The sequence below is a fragment of the Scyliorhinus torazame genome, chromosome 12 (assembly GCF_047496885.1).
Source record: "Scyliorhinus torazame isolate Kashiwa2021f chromosome 12, sScyTor2.1, whole genome shotgun sequence".
NCBI lineage: Eukaryota > Metazoa > Chordata > Chondrichthyes > Carcharhiniformes > Scyliorhinidae > Scyliorhinus > Scyliorhinus torazame.
Window position 1 is genome coordinate 92,412,428 of NC_092718.1, and position 23,132 is coordinate 92,435,559.

At 55.5% G+C, this 23,132-nt stretch overlaps 1 protein-coding gene across 1 annotated transcript in view; it reads right to left on the reverse strand.

Annotated features, from left to right (window-relative positions):
• The window catches only part of LOC140386556 (mitochondrial import receptor subunit TOM40 homolog), a 117,533-nt gene extending 94,672 nt beyond the window's left edge, over positions 1 to 22,861 (reverse strand). Inside the window, exons 1-5 of the mRNA XM_072468977.1 lie at positions 22,518 to 22,861; positions 19,386 to 19,453; positions 17,286 to 17,378; positions 11,649 to 11,750; positions 10,955 to 11,060 (exon numbers count right to left, since the gene is read on the reverse strand). Of these exons, the coding sequence (XP_072325078.1) occupies positions 10,955 to 11,060; positions 11,649 to 11,750; positions 17,286 to 17,378; positions 19,386 to 19,453; positions 22,518 to 22,713 (565 nt within the window). The 5' untranslated portion in view covers positions 22,714 to 22,861. The remainder of the gene's footprint in view (positions 1 to 10,954; positions 11,061 to 11,648; positions 11,751 to 17,285; positions 17,379 to 19,385; positions 19,454 to 22,517) is intronic.
• Between the last annotated feature and the right edge of the window lie 271 nt (positions 22,862 to 23,132).

Here is a 23,132-nt window from a genome sequence, read left to right on the forward strand (position 1 = left end):
GCTGGTGGGGACGGGTCTGTTCCTGTGTAACACTGGGCGACGGCGCTGGTGGGGACGGGTCTGTTGCTGTGTAACACTGGGCCACGGCGCTGGTGGGGACGGTTCTGTCGTTGTGTAACACTGGGACACGGTGCTGGTGGGGGTGAGTCTGTTGCTGTGTAAAACTGGGACACGGTGCTGGTGGGGACGTGTCTGTCGCTGTGCAACACTGGGACACGGTGCTGTGGGGTAGGGTCCGTCGCTGTGTAACACTGGGACAGGGTGCTGGTGGGGGTGAGTCTGTCGCTGTGTAAAACTGGGACATGGTGCTGGTGTGAACGGGTCTGTCGCTGTGTCACACTGGGCCACGGTGCTGGTGGGAAAGGGTCTGTCGCTGTGTAACACTGGGAAATGGTGTTGGTGTGGATGGGTTTTTCACTGTGCAACACTGGTTCACGGTGCTGGTGTGAACGGGCCTGTCGCTGTGCAACACTGGGCCACGGTGCTGGTGGGAAAGGGTCTGTCGCTGTGTAACACTGGGAAACGGTGTTGGTGGGAAGGGACTGTCGCTGTGTAACACTGGGACACGGCGCTGGTGGGGATGGGTCTGTCGCTGTATAACACTGGGACATGGTGCTGGTGGGAACGGGTCTGTCGCTGTGTAACACTGGGCCACGGTGCTGGTGTGGACGGGTCTGTTGCTGTGAAACACTGGGGAACGGTGCTGGTGGGGGTGTCGCTGTGTAACACTGGGACACGTTGCTGGCGGGGATGGGTCTGTCGCTGTATAACACTGGGACATGGTGCTGGTGGGAACGGGTCTGTCGCTGTGTAACACTGGGCCACGGTGCTGGTGTGGACGGGTCTGTTGCTGTGAAACACTGGGGAACGGTGCTGGTGGGGGTGTCGCTGTGTAACACTGGGACACGTTGCTGGCGGGGATGGGTCTGTCACTGTATAACACGGGGACATGGTGCTGGTGGGAACGGGTCTGTCGCTGTGTAACACTGGGACACGGTGCTGTGATGTAGGGTCCGTCGCTGTGTAACACTGGGACAGGTGCTGGTGGGGGTGAGTCTGTCGCTGTGTAAAACTGGGACACGGTGCTGGTGGGGACGGGTCTGTCCCTGTATAACACAGGGACATGGTGCTGGTGTGAACGGGTCTGTCGCTGTGTCACACTGGGACACGGTGCTGGCGGAAAAGGGTCTGTCGCTGTGTAACACTGGGAAATGGTGTTGGTGTGGATGGGTCTTTCACTGTGCAACACTGGTTCACGGTGCTGGTGTGAACGGGTCTGTCGCTGTGTAACACTGGGACACGGTGCTGGTGTGAATGGGTCTGTCCCTGTGTAACACTGGGACCCGGTGCTGGTGGGAACGGGTCTTTCACTGTGCAACACTGGTTCACGGTGCTGGTGTGAACGGGTCTGTCGCTGTGCAACACTGGGACACGGTGCTGGTGTCAACGGGCCTGTCGCTGTCTAACAGTGGGGCACGGTGCTAGTGGGAAAGGGTCTGTCGCTGTGTAACACTGGGACACGGTGCTGTGATGTAGGGTCTGTCCCTGTGTAACACTGGGACCCGTGCTGGTGGGAATGGTTCTGTCGCTGTGCAACACTGGGACACGATGCTGGCGGGGATGTCGCTGTGTAACACTGGGACACGGTGCTGGTGTGAACGGGGCTGTCGCTGTCTAACACTGGGACCCGGTGCTGGTGAGGACGGTTCTGTCACTGTGTAACACTGGGACACGGTGCTGGTGTGAACGGGCCTGTCGCTGTGTAACACAGGGACCCCGTGCTGGCGGGGATGGGTCTGTCGCTCTGTAACACTGGGACACGGTGCAAGTGGGAAAGGGTCTGTCGCTGTGTAACACTGGGACACCGTATTGGTGGGCATGGGTCTGTCGCTGTGTAACACTGGGACATGGTACTGGTGTGGACCAGTCTGTCGCTGTGTAACACTGGGACACGGTGCTGGTGGGGATAGGCATGTCGCTATGTAACACTGGGACATGGTGCTGGTGGGAACGAGTATGTTGCTGTGTAACACTGGGACACATTGCTGGTGGGGATCGGTCTGTCGCTATGTAACACTGGGACACGGTGTTGGTGTGAAGGGACTGTCGCTGTGTAACACTGGGACACGGTGCTGGTGGGGACGGGTATGTCCCAGTGTAACACTGGGACATGGTGCTGGTGTGAACGGGTCTGTCGCTGTGTCACACTGGGACACGGTGCTGGTGTGAACGGGCCTGTCGCTGTCTAACACTGTGACCCGGTGCTGGTGGGGACGGTTCTGTCGCTGTGTAACACTGGGACACGGTGCTGGTGGGGACGTGTCTGTCCCTGTATAACACTGGGACATGGTGCTGGTGTGCACGGGCCTGTCGCTGTGCAGCACTGGGACACGGTGCTGGTGTGCACGGGCCTGTCGCTGTGTAACACTGGGACACGGTGCCGGTGGGGATGAGTCTATCGCTGTATAACACTGGGACACGGTGCAGGTGGGAAAGGGACTGTCGCTGTGTAACACTGGGAAAGGGTGTTGGTGGGGATTGGTCTGTCGCTGTGCAACACTGGGCCACGGTGCTGGTGGAGACGGGTCTGTCGCTGTGCTACACTTGTACACGGTGCTGATGTGAACGGGCCTGTCGCTGTGTAACACTGGGACACGGTGCTCATGGGGACGAGTCTGTCGCTGTGCAACACTGGGGAACGAGCTGGTGGGGACGAGTCTGTTGCTGTGTAACACTGGGACCCGGTGCTGGTGGGGACGAGGCTGTTGCTGTGTAACACTGGAACACGGTGCTGGTGGGAACGGGTCTGTCGCTGTGTAACACTGGGACACGGTGCTGGTAGGGACGGGTCTGCTGCTGCGTAACACTGGGACCCGGTGCTGACGGGGACGGGTCTGTTGCTGTGTAACACTGGGGAAGGTGCTGGTGGGGACGAGTCTGTTGCTGTGTAACACTGGGACCCGGTGCTGAAGGGGACGGGTCTGTTGCTGTGTAACACTGGGGAAGGTGCGGGTGGGGACGAGTCTGTTGCTGTGTAACACTGGGACCCGGTGCTGAAGGGGACGGGTCTGTTGCTGTGTAACACTGGGGAAGGTGCGGGTGGGGACGAGTCTGTTGCTGTGTAACACTGGGACACGGTGCTGTGCAACACTGGGACACGGTGCCGGTGGGGATGGGTCTGTCGCTGTGTAACACTGGGACACGGTGCTGGTGGGAAAGGGTCTGTCGCTGTGTAACACTGGGACACGGCATTTGTGGGGATGCGTCTGTCGCTGTGTAACACTGGGACACGGTGCTGGTGTGGACCAGTCTGTCGCTGTGTAACACTGGGACACGGTGCTGGTGTGGACCAGTCTGTCGCTGTGTAACACTGGGACACGGTGCTGGTGGGAACGGGCCTGTTGCTATGCAACAGTGTGACCCGGTGCTGGTGGGGACGAGTCTGTCGCTGTGTAACACTGGGACACGGTGCTGGTGTGGACCAGCCTGTCGCTGTGTAATACTGGGTCACGGTGTTGGTGAGAATGGGTCTGTCGCTGTGTAACACTGGGACACGGTGCTGCTGGGAATGGGCCTGTCGTTGTATAACACTGTACCCCGGTGCCGGTGGGGATGGGTCTGTCGCTGTGTAACACTGGGACCCGGTGCTGACGGGGACGAGTCTGTTGCTGTGTAACACTGGGGAACGTGCGGGTGGGGACGAGTCTGTTGCTGTGTAACACTGGGACCCGGTGCTGACGGGGACGAGTCTGTTGCTGTGTAACACTGGGACACGGTGTTGGTGGGAATGGGTCTGTCGCTGCGCAACACTGGGACACGGTGCTGGTGGGAATGGGTCTGTCGCTGTGCAACACTGGGCACCGGTGCCGTGGGGACGGGTCTGTCGCTGTGCAACACTGGGACACTGTGCTGGTGGGAAAGGGTCAGTCGCTGTGCAACCCTGGGACACGGTGCCGGTGGGGATGGGTCTGTCGCTGTGCAACACTGGGACACGGTGCTCGTGGGGACGAGTCTGTCGCTGTGCAACACTGGTACACGGTGCTGGTGTGAACGGGCCTGTCGCTGTGCAACACTGGGACACAGTGCCGGTGGGGATGGGTCTGTCGCTGTGCAACACTGGGACACGATGCTGGTGTGGACCAGTCTGTCGTTGTGTAACACTGGGACACGGTGCTGGTGTGGACCAGTCTGTCGCTGTGTAGCACTGGGACACGGTGCTGGTGGGAACGGGCCTGTTGCTATGCAACAGTGTGACCCGGTGCTGGTGGGGGCGAGTCTGTCGCTGTGTAACACTGGGACCCCATGCAGGTGTGAACGGGCCTGTCGCTGTGCAACACTGGGACACGGTGCTGGTGTGCACGGGCCTGTCTCTGTCTAACACTGGGACACGGTGCTGGTGTGGACCAGTCTGTCGCTGTGTAACAGTGGGACACGGTGCTGGTGTGGACCAGTCTGTCGCTGTGTAACATTGGGACACTGTGTTGGTGGGAATGGGTCTGTCGCTGTGTAAAAATGGGACACGGTGCTGCTGGGAATGGGCCTGTCGTTGTGTAACACTGGGCCCCGGTGCCGGTGGGGACGGGTCTGTCGCTGTGCAACACTGGTACACGGTGCTGGTGTGAACGGGCCTGTCGCTGTGCAACACTGGGACACGGTGCTCGTGGGGACGAGTCTGTCGCTGTGCAACACTGGTACACGGTGCTGGTGTGAACGGGCCTGTCGCTGTGCAACACTGGGACACGGTGCCGGTGGGGATGGGTCTGTTGCTGTGTAACACTGGGACACGGTGCTGGTGGGAAAGGGTCTGTCGCTGTGTAACACCGAGACACGGTGCTGGTGTGAATGGGCCTTTCGCTGTGCAAAACTGGGACACGGTGCCGGTGGGGATGGGTCTGTCGCTGGGTAACACTGGGACACCGTGCTGGTGGGAAAGGGTCTGTCACTGTCTAACACTGGGACACGGTATTGGTGTGCACGGGCCTGTCGCTGTGTAACACTGGGACACGGTGCTGGTGGGAAAGGGTCAGTCGCTGTGCAACCCTGGGACACGGTGCCGGTGGGGATGGGTCTGTCGCTGTGCAACACTGGGATACGGTGCTGGTGGAAATGGGTCTGTCGCTGTGTAACACTGGGACACAGTGCTGGTGGGAAAGGGTCTGTCGCTGTGCAACACTGGGACACGGTGCCGGTGGGGATGGGTCTGTCGCTGTGCAACACTGGGACACGGTGCCGGTGGGGATGGGTCTGTCGCTGTGTAACACTGGGACACGGTCCTGGTTGGAAAGGGTCTGTCGCTGTGTAACACCGAGACACGGTGCTGGTGGGAACGGGTCTGTCGCTGTGTAACACTGGGACCCGGTGTTTGTGGGGGTGAGTCTGTCGCTGTGCAACACTGGGAGACGGTGCTGGTGTGACCGGGCCTGTTGCAATGCAACAGTGTGACACGGTGCTGGTGGGGATGAGTCTGTCGCTGTGTAACACTGGGACCCCGTGCTGGTGTGAACGGGCTTGTCGCTGTGCAACACTGGGACAAGGTGCTGGTGTGCACGGGCCTGTCGCTGTGCAGCACTGGGACACGGTGCTGGTGTGCACGGGCCTGTCGCTGTGTAACACTGGGACACGGTGCCGGTGGGGATGAGTCTATCGCTGTATAACACTGGGACACGGTGCTGGTGTGAACGGGCCTGTCGCTGTCAACAGTGGGACACGGTGCCGGTGGGGATGGGTCAATCGCTGTGTAACGCTGGGACACGGTGCTCATGGGGACGAGTCTGTCGCTGTGCAACACTGGGGAACGAGCTGGTGGGGACGAGTCTGTTGCTGTGTAACACTGGGACCCGGTGCTGGTGGGGACGAGTCTGTTGCTGTGTAACACTGGGACACGGTGCTGGTAGGGACGGGTCTGCTGCTGCGTAACACTGGGACCCGGTGCTGACGGGGACGAGTCTGTTGCTGTGTAACACTGGGGAACGTGCGGGTGGGGACGAGTCTGTTGCTGTGTAACACTGGGACCCGGTGCTGAAGGGGACGGGTCTGTTGCTGTGTAACACTGGGGAAGGTGCGGGTGGGGACGAGTCTGTTGCTGTGTAACACTGGGACCCGGTGCTGACGGGGACGAGTCTGTTGCTGTGTAACACTGGGACACGGTGCTGGTGTGGACCAGTCTGTCGCTGTGTAACAGTGGGACACGGTGCTGGTGTGGACCAGTCTGTCGCTGTGTAACATTGGGACACTGTGTTGGTGGGAATGGGTCTGTCGCTGTGTAAAAATGGGACACGGTGCTGCTGGGAATGGGCCTGTCGTTGTGTAACACTGGGCCTCGGTGCCGGTGGGGACGGGTCTGTCGCTGTGCAACACTGGTACACGGTGCTGGTGTGAACGGGCCTGTCGCTGTGCAACACTGGGACACGGTGCTCGTGGGGACGAGTCTGTCGCTGTGCAACACTGGTACACGGTGCTGGTGTGAACGGGCCTGTCGCTGTGCAACACTGGGACACGGTGCCGGTGGGGATGGGTCTGTCGCTGGGTAACACTGGGACACCGTGCTGGTGGGAAAGGGTCTGTCACTGTCTAACACTGGGACACGGTATTGGTGTGCACGGGCCTGTCGCTGTGTAACACTGGGACACGGTGCTGGTGGGAAAGGGTCAGTCGCTGTGCAACCCTGGGACACGGTGCCGGTGGGGATGGGTCTGTCGCTGTGCAACACTGGGATACGGTGCTGGTGGAAATGGGTCTGTCGCTGTGTAACACTGGGACACAGTGCTGGTGGGAAAGGGTCTGTCGCTGTGCAACACTGGGACACGGTGCCGGTGGGGATGGGTCTGTCGCTGTGCAACACTGGGACACGGTGCCGGTGGGGATGGGTCTGTCGCTGTGTAACACTGGGACACGGTCCTGGTTGGAAAGGGTCTGTCGCTGTGTAACACCGAGACACGGTGCTGGTGGGAACGGGTCTGTCGCTGTGTAACACTGGGACCCGGTGTTTGTGGGGGTGAGTCTGTCGCTGTGCAACACTGGGAGACGGTGCTGGTGTGACCGGGCCTGTTGCAATGCAACAGTGTGACACGGTGCTGGTGGGGATGAGTCTGTCGCTGTGTAACACTGGGACCCCGTGCTGGTGTGAACGGGCTTGTCGCTGTGCAACACTGGGACAAGGTGCTGGTGTGCACGGGCCTGTCGCTGTGCAGCACTGGGACACGGTGCTGGTGTGCACGGGCCTGTCGCTGTGTAACACTGGGACACGGTGCCGGTGGGGATGAGTCTATCGCTGTATAACACTGGGACACGGTGCTGGTGTGAACGGGCCTGTCGCTGTCAACAGTGGGACACGGTGCCGGTGGGGATGGGTCAATCGCTGTGTAACGCTGGGACACGGTGCTCATGGGGACGAGTCTGTCGCTGTGCAACACTGGGGAACGAGCTGGTGGGGACGAGTCTGTTGCTGTGTAACACTGGGACCCGGTGCTGGTGGGGACGAGTCTGTTGCTGTGTAACACTGGGACACGGTGCTGGTAGGGACGGGTCTGCTGCTGCGTAACACTGGGACCCGGTGCTGACGGGGACGAGTCTGTTGCTGTGTAACACTGGGGAACGTGCGGGTGGGGACGAGTCTGTTGCTGTGTAACACTGGGACCCGGTGCTGAAGGGGACGGGTCTGTTGCTGTGTAACACTGGGGAAGGTGCGGGTGGGGACGAGTCTGTTGCTGTGTAACACTGGGACCCGGTGCTGACGGGGACGAGTCTGTTGCTGTGTAACACTGGGACACGGTGCTGGTGTGGACCAGTCTGTCGCTGTGTAACAGTGGGACACGGTGCTGGTGTGGACCAGTCTGTCGCTGTGTAACATTGGGACACTGTGTTGGTGGGAATGGGTCTGTCGCTGTGTAAAAATGGGACACGGTGCTGCTGGGAATGGGCCTGTCGTTGTGTAACACTGGGCCCCGGTGCCGGTGGGGACGGGTCTGTCGCTGTGCAACACTGGTACACGGTGCTGGTGTGAACGGGCCTGTCGCTGTGCAACACTGGGACACGGTGCTCGTGGGGACGAGTCTGTCGCTGTGCAACACTGGTACACGGTGCTGGTGTGAACGGGCCTGTCGCTGTGCAACACTGGGACACGGTGCCGGTGGGGATGGGTCTGTTGCTGTGTAACACTGGGACACGGTGCTGGTGGGAAAGGGTCTGTCGCTGTGTAACACCGAGACACGGTGCTGGTGTGAATGGGCCTTTCGCTGTGCAAAACTGGGACACGGTGCCGGTGGGGATGGGTCGGTCGCTGGGTAACACTGGGACACCGTGCTGGTGGGAAAGGGTCTGTCACTGTGTAACACTGAGACACGGTGCTGGTGGGAACGGGTCTGTCACTGTGTAACACTGGGACACGGTGCTCGTGGGGAGGAGTCTGTCGCTGGGTAACACTGGGACACCGTGCTGGTGGGAAAGGGTCTGTCACTGTCTAACACTGGGACACGGTATTGGTGTGCACGGGCCTGTCGCTGTGTAACACTGGGACACGGTGCTGGTGGGAAAGGGTCAGTCGCTGTGCAACCCTGGGACACGGTGCCGGTGGGGATGGGTCTGTCGCTGTGCAACACTGGGACACAGTGCTGGTGGGAAAGGGTCTGTCGCTGTGCAACACTGGGACACGGTGCCGGTGGGGATGGGTCTGTCGCTGTGTAACACTGGGACACGGTCCTGGTTGGAAAGGGTCTGTCGCTGTGTAACACCGAGACACGGTGCTGGTGGGAACGGGTCTGTCGCTGTGTAACACTGGGACCCGGTGTTTGTGGGGGTGAGTCTGTCGCTGTGCAACACTGGGAGACGGTGCTGGTGTGACCGGGCCTGTTGCAATGCAACAGTGTGACACGGTGCTGGTGGGGATGAGTCTGTCGCTGTGTAACACTGGGACCCCGTGCTGGTGTGAACGGGCTTGTCGCTGTGCAACACTGGGACAAGGTGCTGGTGTGCACGGGCCTGTCGCTGTGCAGCACTGGGACACGGTGCTGGTGTGCACGGGCCTGTCGCTGTGTAACACTGGGACACGGTGCCGGTGGGGATGAGTCTATCGCTGTATAACACTGGGACACGGTGCTGGTGTGAACGGGCCTGTCGCTGTCAACAGTGGGACACGGTGCCGGTGGGGATGGGTCAATCGCTGTGTAACGCTGGGACACGGTGCTCATGGGGACGAGTCTGTCGCTGTGCAACACTGGGGAACGAGCTGGTGGGGACGAGTCTGTTGCTGTGTAACACTGGGACCCGGTGCTGGTGGGGACGAGTCTGTTGCTGTGTAACACTGGGACACGGTGCTGGTAGGGACGGGTCTGTTGCTGTGTAACACTGGGACCCGGTGCTGGTGGGAACGGGTCTGTCGCTGTGTAACACTGGGACCCGGTGTTTGTGGGGGTGAGTCTGTCGCTGTGCAACACTGGGACACGGTGCCGGTGGGGATGGGTCTGTTGCTGTGTAACACTGGGACACGGTGCTGGTGGGAAAGGGTCTGTCGCTGTGTAACACCGGGACACGGTATTGGTGGAGATGGGTCTGTCGCTTTGTAACACTGGGACACGGTGCTGGTGTGGACCAGTCTGTCGCTGTGTAACACTGGGACACGGTGCTGGTGGGAACGGGTCTGTCGCTGTGTAACACTGGGACCCGGTGTTGGTGGGGGTGAGTCTGTCGCTGTGCAACACTGGGACCCCGTGCTGGTGTGAACGGGCTTGTCGCTGTGCAACACTGGGAGACGGTGCTGGTGTGACCGGGCCTGTTGCTATGCAACAGTGTGACCCGGTGCTGGTGGGGAAGAGTCTGTCGCTGTGTAACACTGGGACCCCGTGCTGGTGTGAACGGGCTTGTCGCTGTGCAACACTGGGACAAGGTGCTGGTGTGCACGGGCCTGTCGCTGTGTAACACTGGGCCACGGCGCTCGTGGAGACGGGTCTGTCGCTGTGCTACACTTGTACACGGTGCTGGTGTGAACGGGCCTGTCGCTGTGCAACAGTGGGACACGGTGCCGGTGGGGATGGGTCTGACGCTGTGTAACGCTGGGACACGGTGCTGGTGGGAAAAGGACTGTTGCTGTGTAACACTGGGAAAGGGTGTTAGTGGGGATGGGTCTGTCGCTGTGCAACACTGGGCCACGGCGCTCGTGGAGACGGGTCTGTCGCTGTGCTACACTTGTACACGGTGCTGGTGTGAACGGTGCCGGTGGGGATGAGTCTATCGCTGTATAACACTGGGACACGGTGCTGGTGGGAAAAGGACTGTTGCTGTGTAACACTGGGAAAGGGTGTTAGTGGGGATGGGTCTGTCGCTGTGCAACACTGGGCCACGGCGCTCGTGGAGACGGGTCTGTCGCTGTGCTACACTTGTACACGGTGCCGGTGGGGATGGGTCAATCGCTGTGTAACGCTGGGACACGGTGCTCGTGGGGACGAGTCTGTCGCTGTGCAACACTGGGGAACGTGCTGGTGGGGACGAATCCGTTGCTGTGTAACACTGGGACCCGGTGCTGGTGGGGACGAGTCTGTTGCTGTGTAACACTGGGACCCGGTGCTGACGGGGACGAGTCTGTTGCTGTGTAACACTGGGACACGGTGCTGGTGGAGGCGAGTCTGTCGCTGTGTAACACTGGGACACGGTGCTGGTGGAGGCGAGTCTGTCGCTGTGTAACACTGGGACACAGTCCTGGTGGGAGATGGCTTGTGTCTGTTTAACACTGGGACACGGTGCTTGTTGTGGTGGCTCTATCTCGATCCTGTGTAACAGGCTTGGGGGTGGGGTGGGCGTGGAGATCATTCTTTTGCTGTCTAGCAGGGTGAGAGGGGTTGGGCGCTGAATGGACCTCCTCCTGTTCTTGTGTAACTTGCTTGAGGGGATTGGACGGGCCTCCTCCTGATTTGGGATACCACGGGCGGTAAAAGGTGCTACAGAAATGGGATTGTTTTCTTACCCGATCCCAGGAGAATATCAGGGTTTCCCAATGTCAATGTCGCGGTGAAGTCATCGCCCCGATACTCCGAGTCCACCTGCCAGTTTATAAACTTTGACTGTTGCGTCTGGAGAGAACGGACAGGTACAACATGGTGTTAGGCACAGAGTAAAGTTCCCTCGACACTGCCCCATCGAACACTCCCAGGACAGGTATAGCACAGGGTTAGATACAGAGTAAAGCTCCCTCTACACGGTCTCCATCAAACACTCCCAGGGCAGGTATAGCACGGGGTTAGGTACAGAGTAAAGCTCCCTCTAAACTATCCCCATCAAACACTCCCAGGCCAGATACAGCATGGGGTTGATACTGAGTAAAACTCCCTCTACACTAACCCCATCAAACATTCCCAGGACAGGTACAGCACGGGGTTAGATACAGAGTAAAGCTCCCTCTACACTGCCCCATCAAACACTCGGAGGACAGGTACAGCATAGGTTAAGATACAGGTAAAAGATCCCATCCAATGCCTCCACAAAAGGTTTGAAATTTGATGTTTATAGCCACAGTCAGCCAATACATGGCCACCAGCAGCTGATTTGAGAGCATCCTAGCGATAGCAGGAGACCTCAATCTCTCTGGCCCAGCCTAACACTCCAATCAGACTTCTCACATGCACCTCAGGTCTGTTGCCAGGCAGTCCCAATGCACTCACCTGTAACACCATTTTCGACCTAACTTTGTTTGTTAGTTGGTGAATGAGCTGTGCGTTCAAGCTGCCTGTGTTATCCATGTCTCCTACTAACACGGGAAATGCCTGCAAAATAAAACACAAGATATCTGTTATAGTAGTTCGCTCCAGTGAATCTCTATTAAATTCCAGCCTGCAACTCACTGCTGGGCATCTGTTATTCTGTATATAAACCACCCCAAAATCCTTGATTAGATTCCACCTGTAACTCACTCCCGGAGATCTGTTATTCTCTATATAAACCACCCCAAAAACACCTCCATTAGATTACAGCCTGAAACTCACTCATGTGTATCTGTTAGTCTATATATAAACCACCCCAAAACCCTTGATTAAATTCCAATCTGCAACTCACTTCCAGGTTTCTGTTATTCTACATACAAACCTCCCCGAACTTCTCAATATGATTCCAGACTGTAACTCACTCCCGGGTATCTGTTATTCTAGGGTGGCACTGAGGGTGACAAGAGCGCAGAATATGCTCTGGGTGGGGGGCTACAATGTCCATCAACAAGAGTGTCTCGGTAGTACCTCCACAGATCAAGCTGGCCGGGTCCTAAGGGACATAACTGCTAGACTGGGACTGCAGCAGGTGGTGAGGGAACCAACAAGAGGAAAAAAACATACTTTACCTCATTCTCACCAATCTGCCTGCTGCAGATGCATCTGTCTATGACAGTGTCGGTGGAAGTGACCACCTCACTGTCCTTGTGGAGACAAAGTCCTATCTTCACATTAAGGACATCCTCCATCATGTTGTGTGGCAGTACCACTGTGCTAAATGGGATGGACTTCAAACAGATCTAGCAACTCAAGACTGGGCATCCATGAGGTGCTTGGGGGCCATCAGCAGCAGAATTTTATTCAACCACAATCTGCAACCTCATGGCCCGGCATATCCCCCACTCTACCATTACCACCAAGCCAAGGGATAACCCTGGTTCAATGAAGAGAGAAGGAAAGCATGCCAGGAGCAACATCAGGTACACCGTAAAATGAGGTGGCGACCTGGTGAAGCTACATCACAAGCCTACTTGTGTAAAAAACAGCATTAAACAATTAAGCTACTCATTGGAGGCGGCGCCACAAATATCCCCATCCTCAATGATCGAGGAGCCTAGCACTTGTAGCCATCTAAGATGGCCACCTGAAAAGGGCCATGGGAATTATGGCCAACCCAGAACTCAGACAGATACAGAGTCTATGTGTATCTAAAACACAGGTAACCAGACCTGACCGAAACCCCCGCTCGTTTACATTTTAATGGCCCATTTTCCCAGGACAATAGAACTCCAATCAAACAACCTGTACAGCCACAGACTGATCGGCGCCACTCCACTTGCTCAGAAAGCACAACTGCCAAGGTCAATGACCGCTCAGGACCCGCCCAGCTACCAAGGCATCCGCCCCTTTATTGGCCGAAATCGAAGAGAGTGATCAGAGCCCTGTCGAACTATTGGGTCCAAGCTTAAGGACCGCCCCAAAGAGCGCAAAATCCCAGGGGGATAAAAGAGAGCGCAGCCACGTGTTCTGTCCCTCTTGGATCCAGCCTGTGCCTACCCAATTGCAGCAGGAACAGCCAGCTAAGTTCAAGACCAACGATCGCTACCGGACGGTTGAGCCCAACAGAGACAGAGCCACTTTCTTCGAACCACCCAAGTGAAATCCAGATAAAGGCCTTTATCCATTTGCACAGTGCCGGTCGCCCTGAAGTTAAGTATAGGTTATTGTAGCTGATAGGTGTAGTTAAACTCGTAGTATTGTGTTTGCATGTTGAGATAACTCTTATGTATGTAAATAAACCATCTTTTGAACTAACTAACTGGTTGTGTGGTCATTTGATTGATATAAGGGAAAGGCTTGTGGTTCACCGAGATAAATAAATAGAGAAACACACTTATATGCTAAAGATAAGGCTGAGGCATTCGCAACAATCTTCAGTCAGAAGTGCCGAGTGGATGATCTATCGCGGTCTCCTCCAGAGGTCTTCAGCATCTCAGATGTCAGTCTTCAGCCAATATGGTTCACTCCACGTGATATCAACAAATGGCTGAAGGCACTGGATACTGCAAAGGCTATGGGCCCTGACAATATTCCGGCAATAGTACTGAAGACCTGTGCTCCAGAAGTTGCCACACCCCTAGCCAAGCTATTGCAGTACAGCTACAACAATGGCATCTACCCGGCAAAGTGGAAAGTTGTCCAGGTGTGTCCTGTACACAAGAAACAAGACAAATATAACCCAGACAAGTTACGCCCTATCAGTCTACACATTATCAGCAGCAAAGTGATGGAAAGAGTCATCAATAGTGCTATCACGTGGCACTTACCCAACAACAACCTGCTCATGGACACTCAATGTGGGTTCTGCCAGGGTCACTCAGTTCCTGACCTCATTACAGCCTTGGATCAAACATGGACAAAAGAGCTGAAGTAGAGTTGAAGTGAGAGTGACTACCCTTGACATCAAGGCAGCATTTGACCGAGTATGGCATCAAGGAGCCCTAGCTAAACTGGAGTCAATGGGAATCCATGGGGAAACTCTCCGCTGGTTGGAGTCATACCTGGCACAAAGGAAGATGGTTGTGGTGGTCAAAGGTCAATCATCTCAACTCCAGGACATCACTGCAGGAGTTCCTCAGGGTGGAGTCCTAGGCCCAATCATCTTCAGCTGCTTCATCAATGACCTCCCTTCCATCATGTCAGAAGTGGGGATGTTTGCAGGTGACTGTACAATGTTCAGCACCATTCGCGACTCCTCAGATAATGAAGCAGTCCGTGTCCAAATGCAGCAAGACCTGGACAATATCCAGGCTTGGGCTGACAAGTGGCAAGTTACATTTGCGGCACACAAGTGTCAGGCAATGACCATCTCCTACGAGAGAGGATCTAACCATCACCCCATGACATTCAATGGCATTACCATCGCTGAATCCCCCACAATCAACATGGGGGTTACCACTAATCAGAAACTGGACTGGACTAGCCACATTAATACTGTGGCTTCTGGGGCAGGTCAAAGACTAGGAATTCTATGGTGAGTAACTCACTTCCTGACCCCCCAAAGACTGTCAACCACTTACAAGGTACATGCCATGAGTGTACTGGAATACTCTCCACTTGCCTGGATGAGTGCAGCTCCAACAACACTCGAAGCTTAACACCATCCAGGACAAAGCAGCCCACTTGACTGCTCACTCTCCCACGAACATTCAAACCCTCCACCACCGACAAACAGTGGTAGTCATATGTACCATCTACACGATGCACTACAGTAACTAACCAAGGTTCCTTAGGCAGCACCTTACAAACCCATGACCACTACCATCTAGAAGGACAAGAGCAGCAGGTCCCTGGGAACCCACCATCTGGAGGTTCCCCTCCAAGTCACTCACCACCCTGACTTGGAAATCTATCGCCGTTCCTTCACTGTCACTGGGGCAACATTCTGGAACTCCCTCCCGAACAGCACAGTGGGTGTACCTACAACCCAAGGACTGCAGCGGTTCAAGAAAGCAACTCACCACCACCTTCTGAAGGGCAACTAATGATGGGCTAACCAGTGACACCCACATCCCGTAAATTAATTTTAAAAATATATATGAACGACCCAGAACACCTGGTTTAAATTCCAGTCCGAAAATCACTCCCGGGTTTCTGTTATTCTATATGTAAACCACCCTGAACCCCTCGATTAGATTCCAGTCTGCAACTCACTCCCGGGTGTCTGTTATTCTGTATGCAAACCACCCCAAACCCCTCGATTAGATTCCAGTCTGTAACTCACTCCCGGGTATCTGTTATTCTATTTGTAAACCACCCTGAACCCCTCGATTAGATTCCGGTCTGTAACTCACTCCCGGGTGTCTGTTATTCTGTATGTAAACCACCCCAAACCCCTCGATTAGATTCCAGTCTGTAACTCACTCCCGGGAATCTGTTATTCTGTATGTAAACCACCCAGAACCCGTCGATTAGATTCCGGTCTGTAACTCACTCCCGGGAATCTGTTATTCTGTATGTAAACCACCCAGAACCCGTCGATTAGATTCCAGTCTATAACTCACTCCCGGGTACCTGTTATTCTATTTGTAATCTGCCCTGAACCCCTCGATTAGATTCCAGTCCATAACTCACTCCCAGTTATTTATTATTCGATATATAAACTACCCGAACCCCTCGATTAGATTCCAGTCTGGAACTCACTCCCGGGTATCTTTTATTCTATATATATATATATATATATATATATATATAAACCACCCCAAACCCCTCAATCAGATTGCAGTGTGTAACTCACTCCCCGGTATCTGTTATTCTATACATAAACCCCTCCGAACCCCTCGATTAGATTCCAGTCTGTAAATCACTCCCGGGAATCTGTTATTCTGTATGCGAACCAACCAGAAACCGTCGATTAGATTCCAGTCTATAACTCACTCCCAGTTATCTGTTATTCTATATATAAACTATCCGAACCCCTCGATTAGATTCCAGTCCATAACTCACTCCCAGTTATCTGTTATTCGATATATAAACTACCTGAACCCCTCGACGAATAGATTCCAGTCTGGAACTCACTCCCGGGTATCTTTTATTCTATATATATAAACCACCCCAAACCCCTCAATTAGATTGCAGTGTGTAACTCACTCCCCGGTATCTGTTATTCTATACATAAACCCCTCCGAACCCCTCGATTAGATTCCAGTCTGTAACTCACCCCCGGGAATCTGTTATTCTGTATGTAAACCACCCAGAACAACTGGTTTAGATTCCAGTCAGAAATTCACTCTGGGTATCTGGTATTCTATATACAAACCACCCTGAACCCTTTGATTACTTTCCAGTCTGTAACTCACTCCTGGTGTCTATTATTCTACATATAAACCCTGAACCCTTCGATTAGATTCCAGTCTATAACTCACTCCCAGTTATCTGTTATTCTATATATAAACTACCCGAACCCCTCAATTAGATTGCAGTCTGTAACTCACTCCCAGGTATCTGTTATGCTATATATAAACCCCTCCGAACCTCTCGATTAGATTCCAGTCTGTAACTCACTCCCGGGTATCTGTTATTCTATACATAAACCCCTCCGAACCGCTCGATTAGATTTTGGTCTATAACTCACTCCCGTGAATCTGTTGTTCTATTTGTAAACGGCCCTGAACCCCTCGATTAGATTCCAGTCTGTAACTCACTCCCGGATATCTGTTATTCTGTATATAAACCATCCCGAACACCTGGATTAGATTCCAGTCTGCAACTCATTCCCGGGTATCTGTTACTCTCTATATGGTAAGAAGTCTTACAACACCAGGTTAAAGTCCAACAGGTTTATTTCGATATCACGAGCTTTCGGAGCGCTGCTCCTTCCTCAGGTGAGCAGCGCTCCGAAAGCTAGTGACATCAAAACAAACCTGTTGGATTTTAACCTGGTGTTGTAAGACTTCTTACTGTGCTCACCCCAGTCCAACGCCGGCATCTCCACATCATTCTCTATATGAATCACCATGGCTACATGACTGGGCTCTGATATATATATATTGTTGTCAGAATCCATGTTCTTCTCTGTGTTGAGAGAGCCGCTCTTACCTCCGTGGGACTGAGCTGCTTCGTGCCGACATAGGTTGCTCCAAAGTGATAGCTGGATTCTGTTAAGGCGCTGAGGGAAACGGTGTGATTAACCTATACCAGGAGAGAGAGAAGGATATTCTCACTTCAATTAAAGTGATGACACTGAAAACAGGTAGCAGCAGGTAAAACACATCACTATTTGTTCACGGTGTGAAGCGAGTTTGTTGCTTTAGGAGTTCCCCTTCTAGATAGGACTCAGTAAATTCCAGTGTAAAGTCCTGAGTCAGTGATGTCGGACACCATTCAAAAGAGAATTACCCCAGAGTAAAGTCGAAGGGTAGTGCTGAGGAGGCGCGGCACTGTCAGAGGGTCAGTGCTGAGGGAGTGCTGCACTGTCAGCGGGTCAGTGCTGAGGGAGTGTGGCACAGTCAGAGGCTCAGTGCTGAGGGAGCGCGGCAGTGTCAGAGGCTCAGTGCTGAGGGAGCGCGGCAGTGCCAGAGGCTCAGTGCTGAGGGAGCGCGGCAGTATCAGAGGGTCAGTGCCGAGGGAGCGCGGCAGTATCAGAGGGTCAGTGCCGAGGGAGCGCGGCACTGTCAGAGGGTCAGTGCTGAGGGAGGGCTGCACTGTCAGAGGGTCAGTGCTGAGGGAGCGCTGCACTGTCAGAGGGTCAGTGCTGAGGGAGCGCTGCACTGTCAGAGGGTCAGTGCTGAGGAAGCGCTGCACTGTCAGTTGGATCATGTTTCAGATGATGCGTTAGACCTAGGTCCTGTATTAACTCTCGGACGGATATAAACGATACCACGGCCACTCTTTCGTGGAAAAGCAGTTTTCTGTGGTGCTGACCCCATCAACCAACCCCTCCAGACAGATATGCTGATTATTATTTCACTTGTGTGTGTGTGTGTGTGTGTGTGTGTGTGTGTGTGTGTATATAGGAGATAGTGAACAAACTGGCAGCTTGTTTCCTGTAACAAGGACCACACACATCGAGAGACAATTCAGTTTGGAGGGGTTGAGGTTTCCAAATATGCAATGGCTTGATAGAAAGATGCCTCTTACATTGGAGAAGGACACATGGAGGTTCAAATCACTCTAGTTTGGAACATTTAACATACAAACTATGAAAAATATAGTCAATTTTCATTTGACCGAAGTATTGCAAACATTGAAAGAATATTGTTCAGGCCTCAGTTGGAGGATCCTGTCCAATTCTGGTCACCGCACACTATCGGAAGCATGTTGAGGCCTCGCAGGGGATGCAGAGATTTACTTCAATGTTCCCAGGGTTGAGTTGCTTCAGTTAATGCGGAGAGCCTGGACGTACCTGGGATTGTACGCCTTACAGCAGAGAATTTTAATGGAGAGATTTAATCGAGATGTTCAAAGTACTGAGGGGTGTTTGGACAGAGTAAATAAGGAGAAAGCATTTCCAGTGGCAGGAGGCTCGGTAACCAGAGGGAGACCAGAGGAAGAGAATTGGTCAAAGAATCTGAGGCGGGGAGGAAGAGAACTTTTATTTAACACAGCGAGTTGTTGTAATCTGAAAGGGCGGTGGAAGCAGATTCAATCGGAACTTTTAAAAGGGGGGGAATTCGAGAAATACCTGAACGGGAAAAGTTTGCAGGAATATGGGGGAAAGAGCAGAGGGGAGGGGCAGTGGAGACTAATTGGAGAGATCGTTCAAAGATACGGCACAGGAATCATAGGCGGAATGGCCCCCTTCGCGGCTGTATGAACCTGAGGATGCTATGAGGGGCAAAGTTTAGTGATGTGCGAGGTAGGTTTTTTACGCAGAGGGTGGTGTGTGCCTGGAAAACGCTGCCAGGGAGGTTGTAGAAGCAGATATATTAACGGCGTTCAAAAGGCATCTTGACAAACACATGGATAGGATGGGTATAGAGGGATACGGCACAAGGAAGTGCTGCGGGTTTTGGCAAAGGTTGGTATCATGACCGCTACAAGCTTGGAAGGCCGAAGGGCCTGTTCCTGTGCTGTATTGTTCTTTGTTCTGTCTGCTGACACCGTACCCCTTCAGAAACCTGCCCCATGGATTCAGCACTCCCGTCATGGCTTTCTTCCCATCACAAACACCATGATGCACCGCTTGGGTACACTGACCTGGAAGTGGTTGCTCAAACCTTTGTTGACGATGAGTTTCACACCTTCCATCTGAATTGGGAAAAGTTCTGGGAATAAAAAAGATAGAGCGTGCAATTAAACAACAATTAACACAGTGCCTGAGCACAAAGAATTCCACCTTATCGATAATAGGCAAAGCCTCAGGACAATTTCTCACATTTATACAGCACCATTAACAGAATAAAACATTGCAAGCTACTTCACAGGGGACACAATAGAAACAATCTGACCCCAAATCACATCAAGATATATTCAAAATGGGTGATCAAAGAGGGAAGGCTTAAAGAATCTGCAAAGAGAGAGAGAGAGGCAGAAGAGAGGTTTAGGAGAGGATCGGGCCCCAGGCAGCTGAAGGCACAGCCACCAATGGTGAAGCAATGCGAATCAGCAAAACTCAAGAGGCTGAAATTGGAGGAGTGCAGAGATCTCGGAGGGTTGTAGGGACTGGAGGACATTACAGAGATAGGGAGGGATATAGGGGCTGGAGGAGGCTACCGGGATAGGGAGGGTGACAGGGTTGGAAGAGGTTACTGAGAGGAGGAAGATTGAAAGAGCTGGAGGTGCGAGACAGGGACTGCAGTTGGCTCCAACAGAACGCCATCGCCCTCTCCGCACCCACCCTCCCACAGTGCAGCCCTCCCTCAGCATCCACCACCCCAGTGAGATGCTCCCTGTGCACCCACGCTCCCACAGTGCGGCACCCTCTCCGCACCCACCCTCCCACAGTGCGACGCTCCCTCAGCATCCACCCTCCCACAGTGCGATGCTCCCTGCGCACCCACCCTCCCACAGTGTGACGCTCCCTCAGCATCCACCACCCCAGTGAGATGCTCCCTGCGCACCCACCCTCCCAGTGCGGCGCCCTCTCCGCACCCACCCTCCCACAGTGCGGCGCTCCCTCAGCATCCACCCTCCCACAGTGCGATGCTCCCTGCGCACCCACCCTCCCACAGTGCGGCGCTCCCTCAGCATCCACCACCCCACAGTGAGATGCTCCATGCGTACCCACCCTCCCACAGTGCGACGCTCCCTCAGCATCCACCACCCCACAGTGAGATGCTCCCTGCGCACCCACCCTCCCACAATGCGACGCTCCCTCAGCATCCAACACCCCACAGTGAGATGCTCCCTGCGCACCCACCCTCCCACAGTGCGGTGCCCTCTCCTCACCCACCCTCACACAGTGCAGCGCTCCCTCAGCCCTCACCCTCCCAGTGCGGCGCTCCCTCACCTCCCACAGTGCGCCACCCTCACCGCACCCACAATGCGGCACTCTCTCAGCACCCACCCTCCCAGTGCGGCACTACCTCAGCATCCACCCTCCCACAGCACGGCGCTCCCTCAGCACACATCCTCCCGAGGGCAGCGCCCTCTCAGCACCCACCCTTCCAACAGTGCAGCGCCCTCTCCACACCCACCCTCCTACAGTGCGGCGCTCCCTCAGCCATCACCCTCCCAGTGCACACTCCCTCAGCACCCACCCTTTGACAGCGGGGCACTCCCTCAGCACCCACCCTTCAACAGCGGGGCGCTCCCTCAGCACCCACCCTTCGACAGCGGGGCGCTCCCTCAGCACCCACCCTCCCAGAGTGCGGCACCCTCTCCGCACCCACCCTCCCACAGTGCGGCGCTCCCTCAGCATCCACCCTCACAGTGCGGCGCTCCCTCAGCACCCACCCTCACAGTGCGGCGCTCCCTCAGCACCCACCCTCCCACAGTGCAGCACTCCCTCAGCACCCACCCTCCCACAATGCGGCGCTCCCTCAGCACCCACCCTCTTACAGTGCGGTGCTCCCTCAGCCCTCACCCTCCCAGTGCGCGCTCCCTCAGCACCCACCCTCCCAGAGTGCTGCACTCCCTCAGCATCCACCCTCCCACCGCACATGCTCCCACAGTATCCACCCTCCCACAATGTGAGGAGGCCCCAATCCCTGACCATCCCCTGCTCTTCTGAGTGACCGTGGGATTTTTGACATCTACCAGACAGTGCCAAGGAGACCACCCTTGTTGCTGGCACAGGGAGTGAGAGTCAGAGTTTTGTTCAGGTCCCACTTCCTGTGAATTAATCGGGGGAGATCCGGCATTACTCCAGCTCATACCGCAGAATCCAAAACCCAGCTAAACGCAAGATGCTCAGAGCTGGGAAAATGAGAAAAGCATCAAAAGGAACCGTGCAACCAAATCACAAAGTCAATCTGCTGATCTAGAATAAAAGTACAACAAATGTTTCAGAAACAACAAGTACAATAATTCCTTCACTCAACATGTGACAACTTCAAAAAGTGCCTCAACGTCCATCACGCACTTTGAGACATCCTGGGCTTGTGAAACAGATGGTATAAACACAATGTCTTTCCTCGTGCACAGTCCAGGTGACAATCTATGGCCAAGGGAACTGGAGGGAGGCCATTCAGTCCCTCAGGCCTGCCCCAGCATGCCGGGTGGGGCGATCTGCTTCTGTGACAGCACCGCGCTGAGGGAGTGAGTACTGATCCCCAAAATCTCCAGGACACGCACCACGGAATCTTGATTGCCCTGACAGAAGGGGAGACGGCGGACAACAACATGGTGTCATTGCACCCAAGTGGTAGCACCATATGATGGGACAGCAGGTCCGGCCCAGTTCTGCACCATGGGGTACCAGCCTACATCACAAGGTTCAGTGTAGAAAGGGGGGGGGGATTGGCAGAAAAGGCATTGACCAGTTGGACCGCATGAACCCGGAGAGGTGGGGTGGCCACAAGATTTGAGATTGGGGGGGGGGGGGGGGGTAGTGGAGGACCATCGTCCGCAATGGGCAGAGGTGGGATGTGGGTTCCACCATGGTCACGGTCAGAGATGGGCAGGTGGGTGCAGAAAACAATGGTCAGAGATTGGAGATGGGGGGCTGACCCCTGCCAACTCACCCTGGCCACATGCAATTTACCTCTTGTGGGTTGAGAGTGGGGCAGAGTATTGTTACCCACCCCCATTGGTGGGGTTTGTGCATCATTTTAAATGTTGTTAAAAGTTGGAGGTTGAGAGGGGGGGGGGGCACACTGGAAGGGGGTCAGAGGTCAAGGCGCATTGACCACTGCCACCCCCTCCCACAGACCCTCAGCTCTTTCCTACCTTTGCATTTGCGATGACATTCCTCGAAGGTGCCCGGATTGGGCAGCTTGCCCTGGGCCGGACTGTGTGGGCCGGATGCAGGCCCGGCCGCCGCCCGCTGCTCGGGGCCCAGCGGCACCGGGGGCACCGAGAAGCCGGGCGGCACCGCGAAGGCGGCCCCGGGCAAGGGCGAGCCGGCCGCCAACACGTTCCCCATCTCCCGGCGAACGCTCCTGCTCCCACTCGGCCACTAACTAGTCAAAGGGAGGGGGGGGAAAGTGTCACTAACTAGCAATATAACCAGCCCCCTCCCCTCACTCGCTTCCCCCCTCCCCCGTGTGTGTGTGTGTGAGCCGGCAAAGCGCAACCAAACTCTCCGGCTCGTCCCGCCCCATCCGCTTAGTCCCGCCCCTTCCATCCGCGCCGCCTTGCTATTGGTCCGCCACCCGCGCCGACGTCACCTCGCTGGCCGTCTATTGGCCGGACGGGCTGTCCATCCGGGCGCGGGGTCAGGGGTCAAGCTCAAGGTGGGTTGAGGCGCGGCGCGCGGCGCACACAAACTTTGCGCGTGCCGCCGCGCTGGCTGATTGGAGGGACGCGGCCGGCGCCGCCGCCTGATTGGTGCCGCCCGCTGTC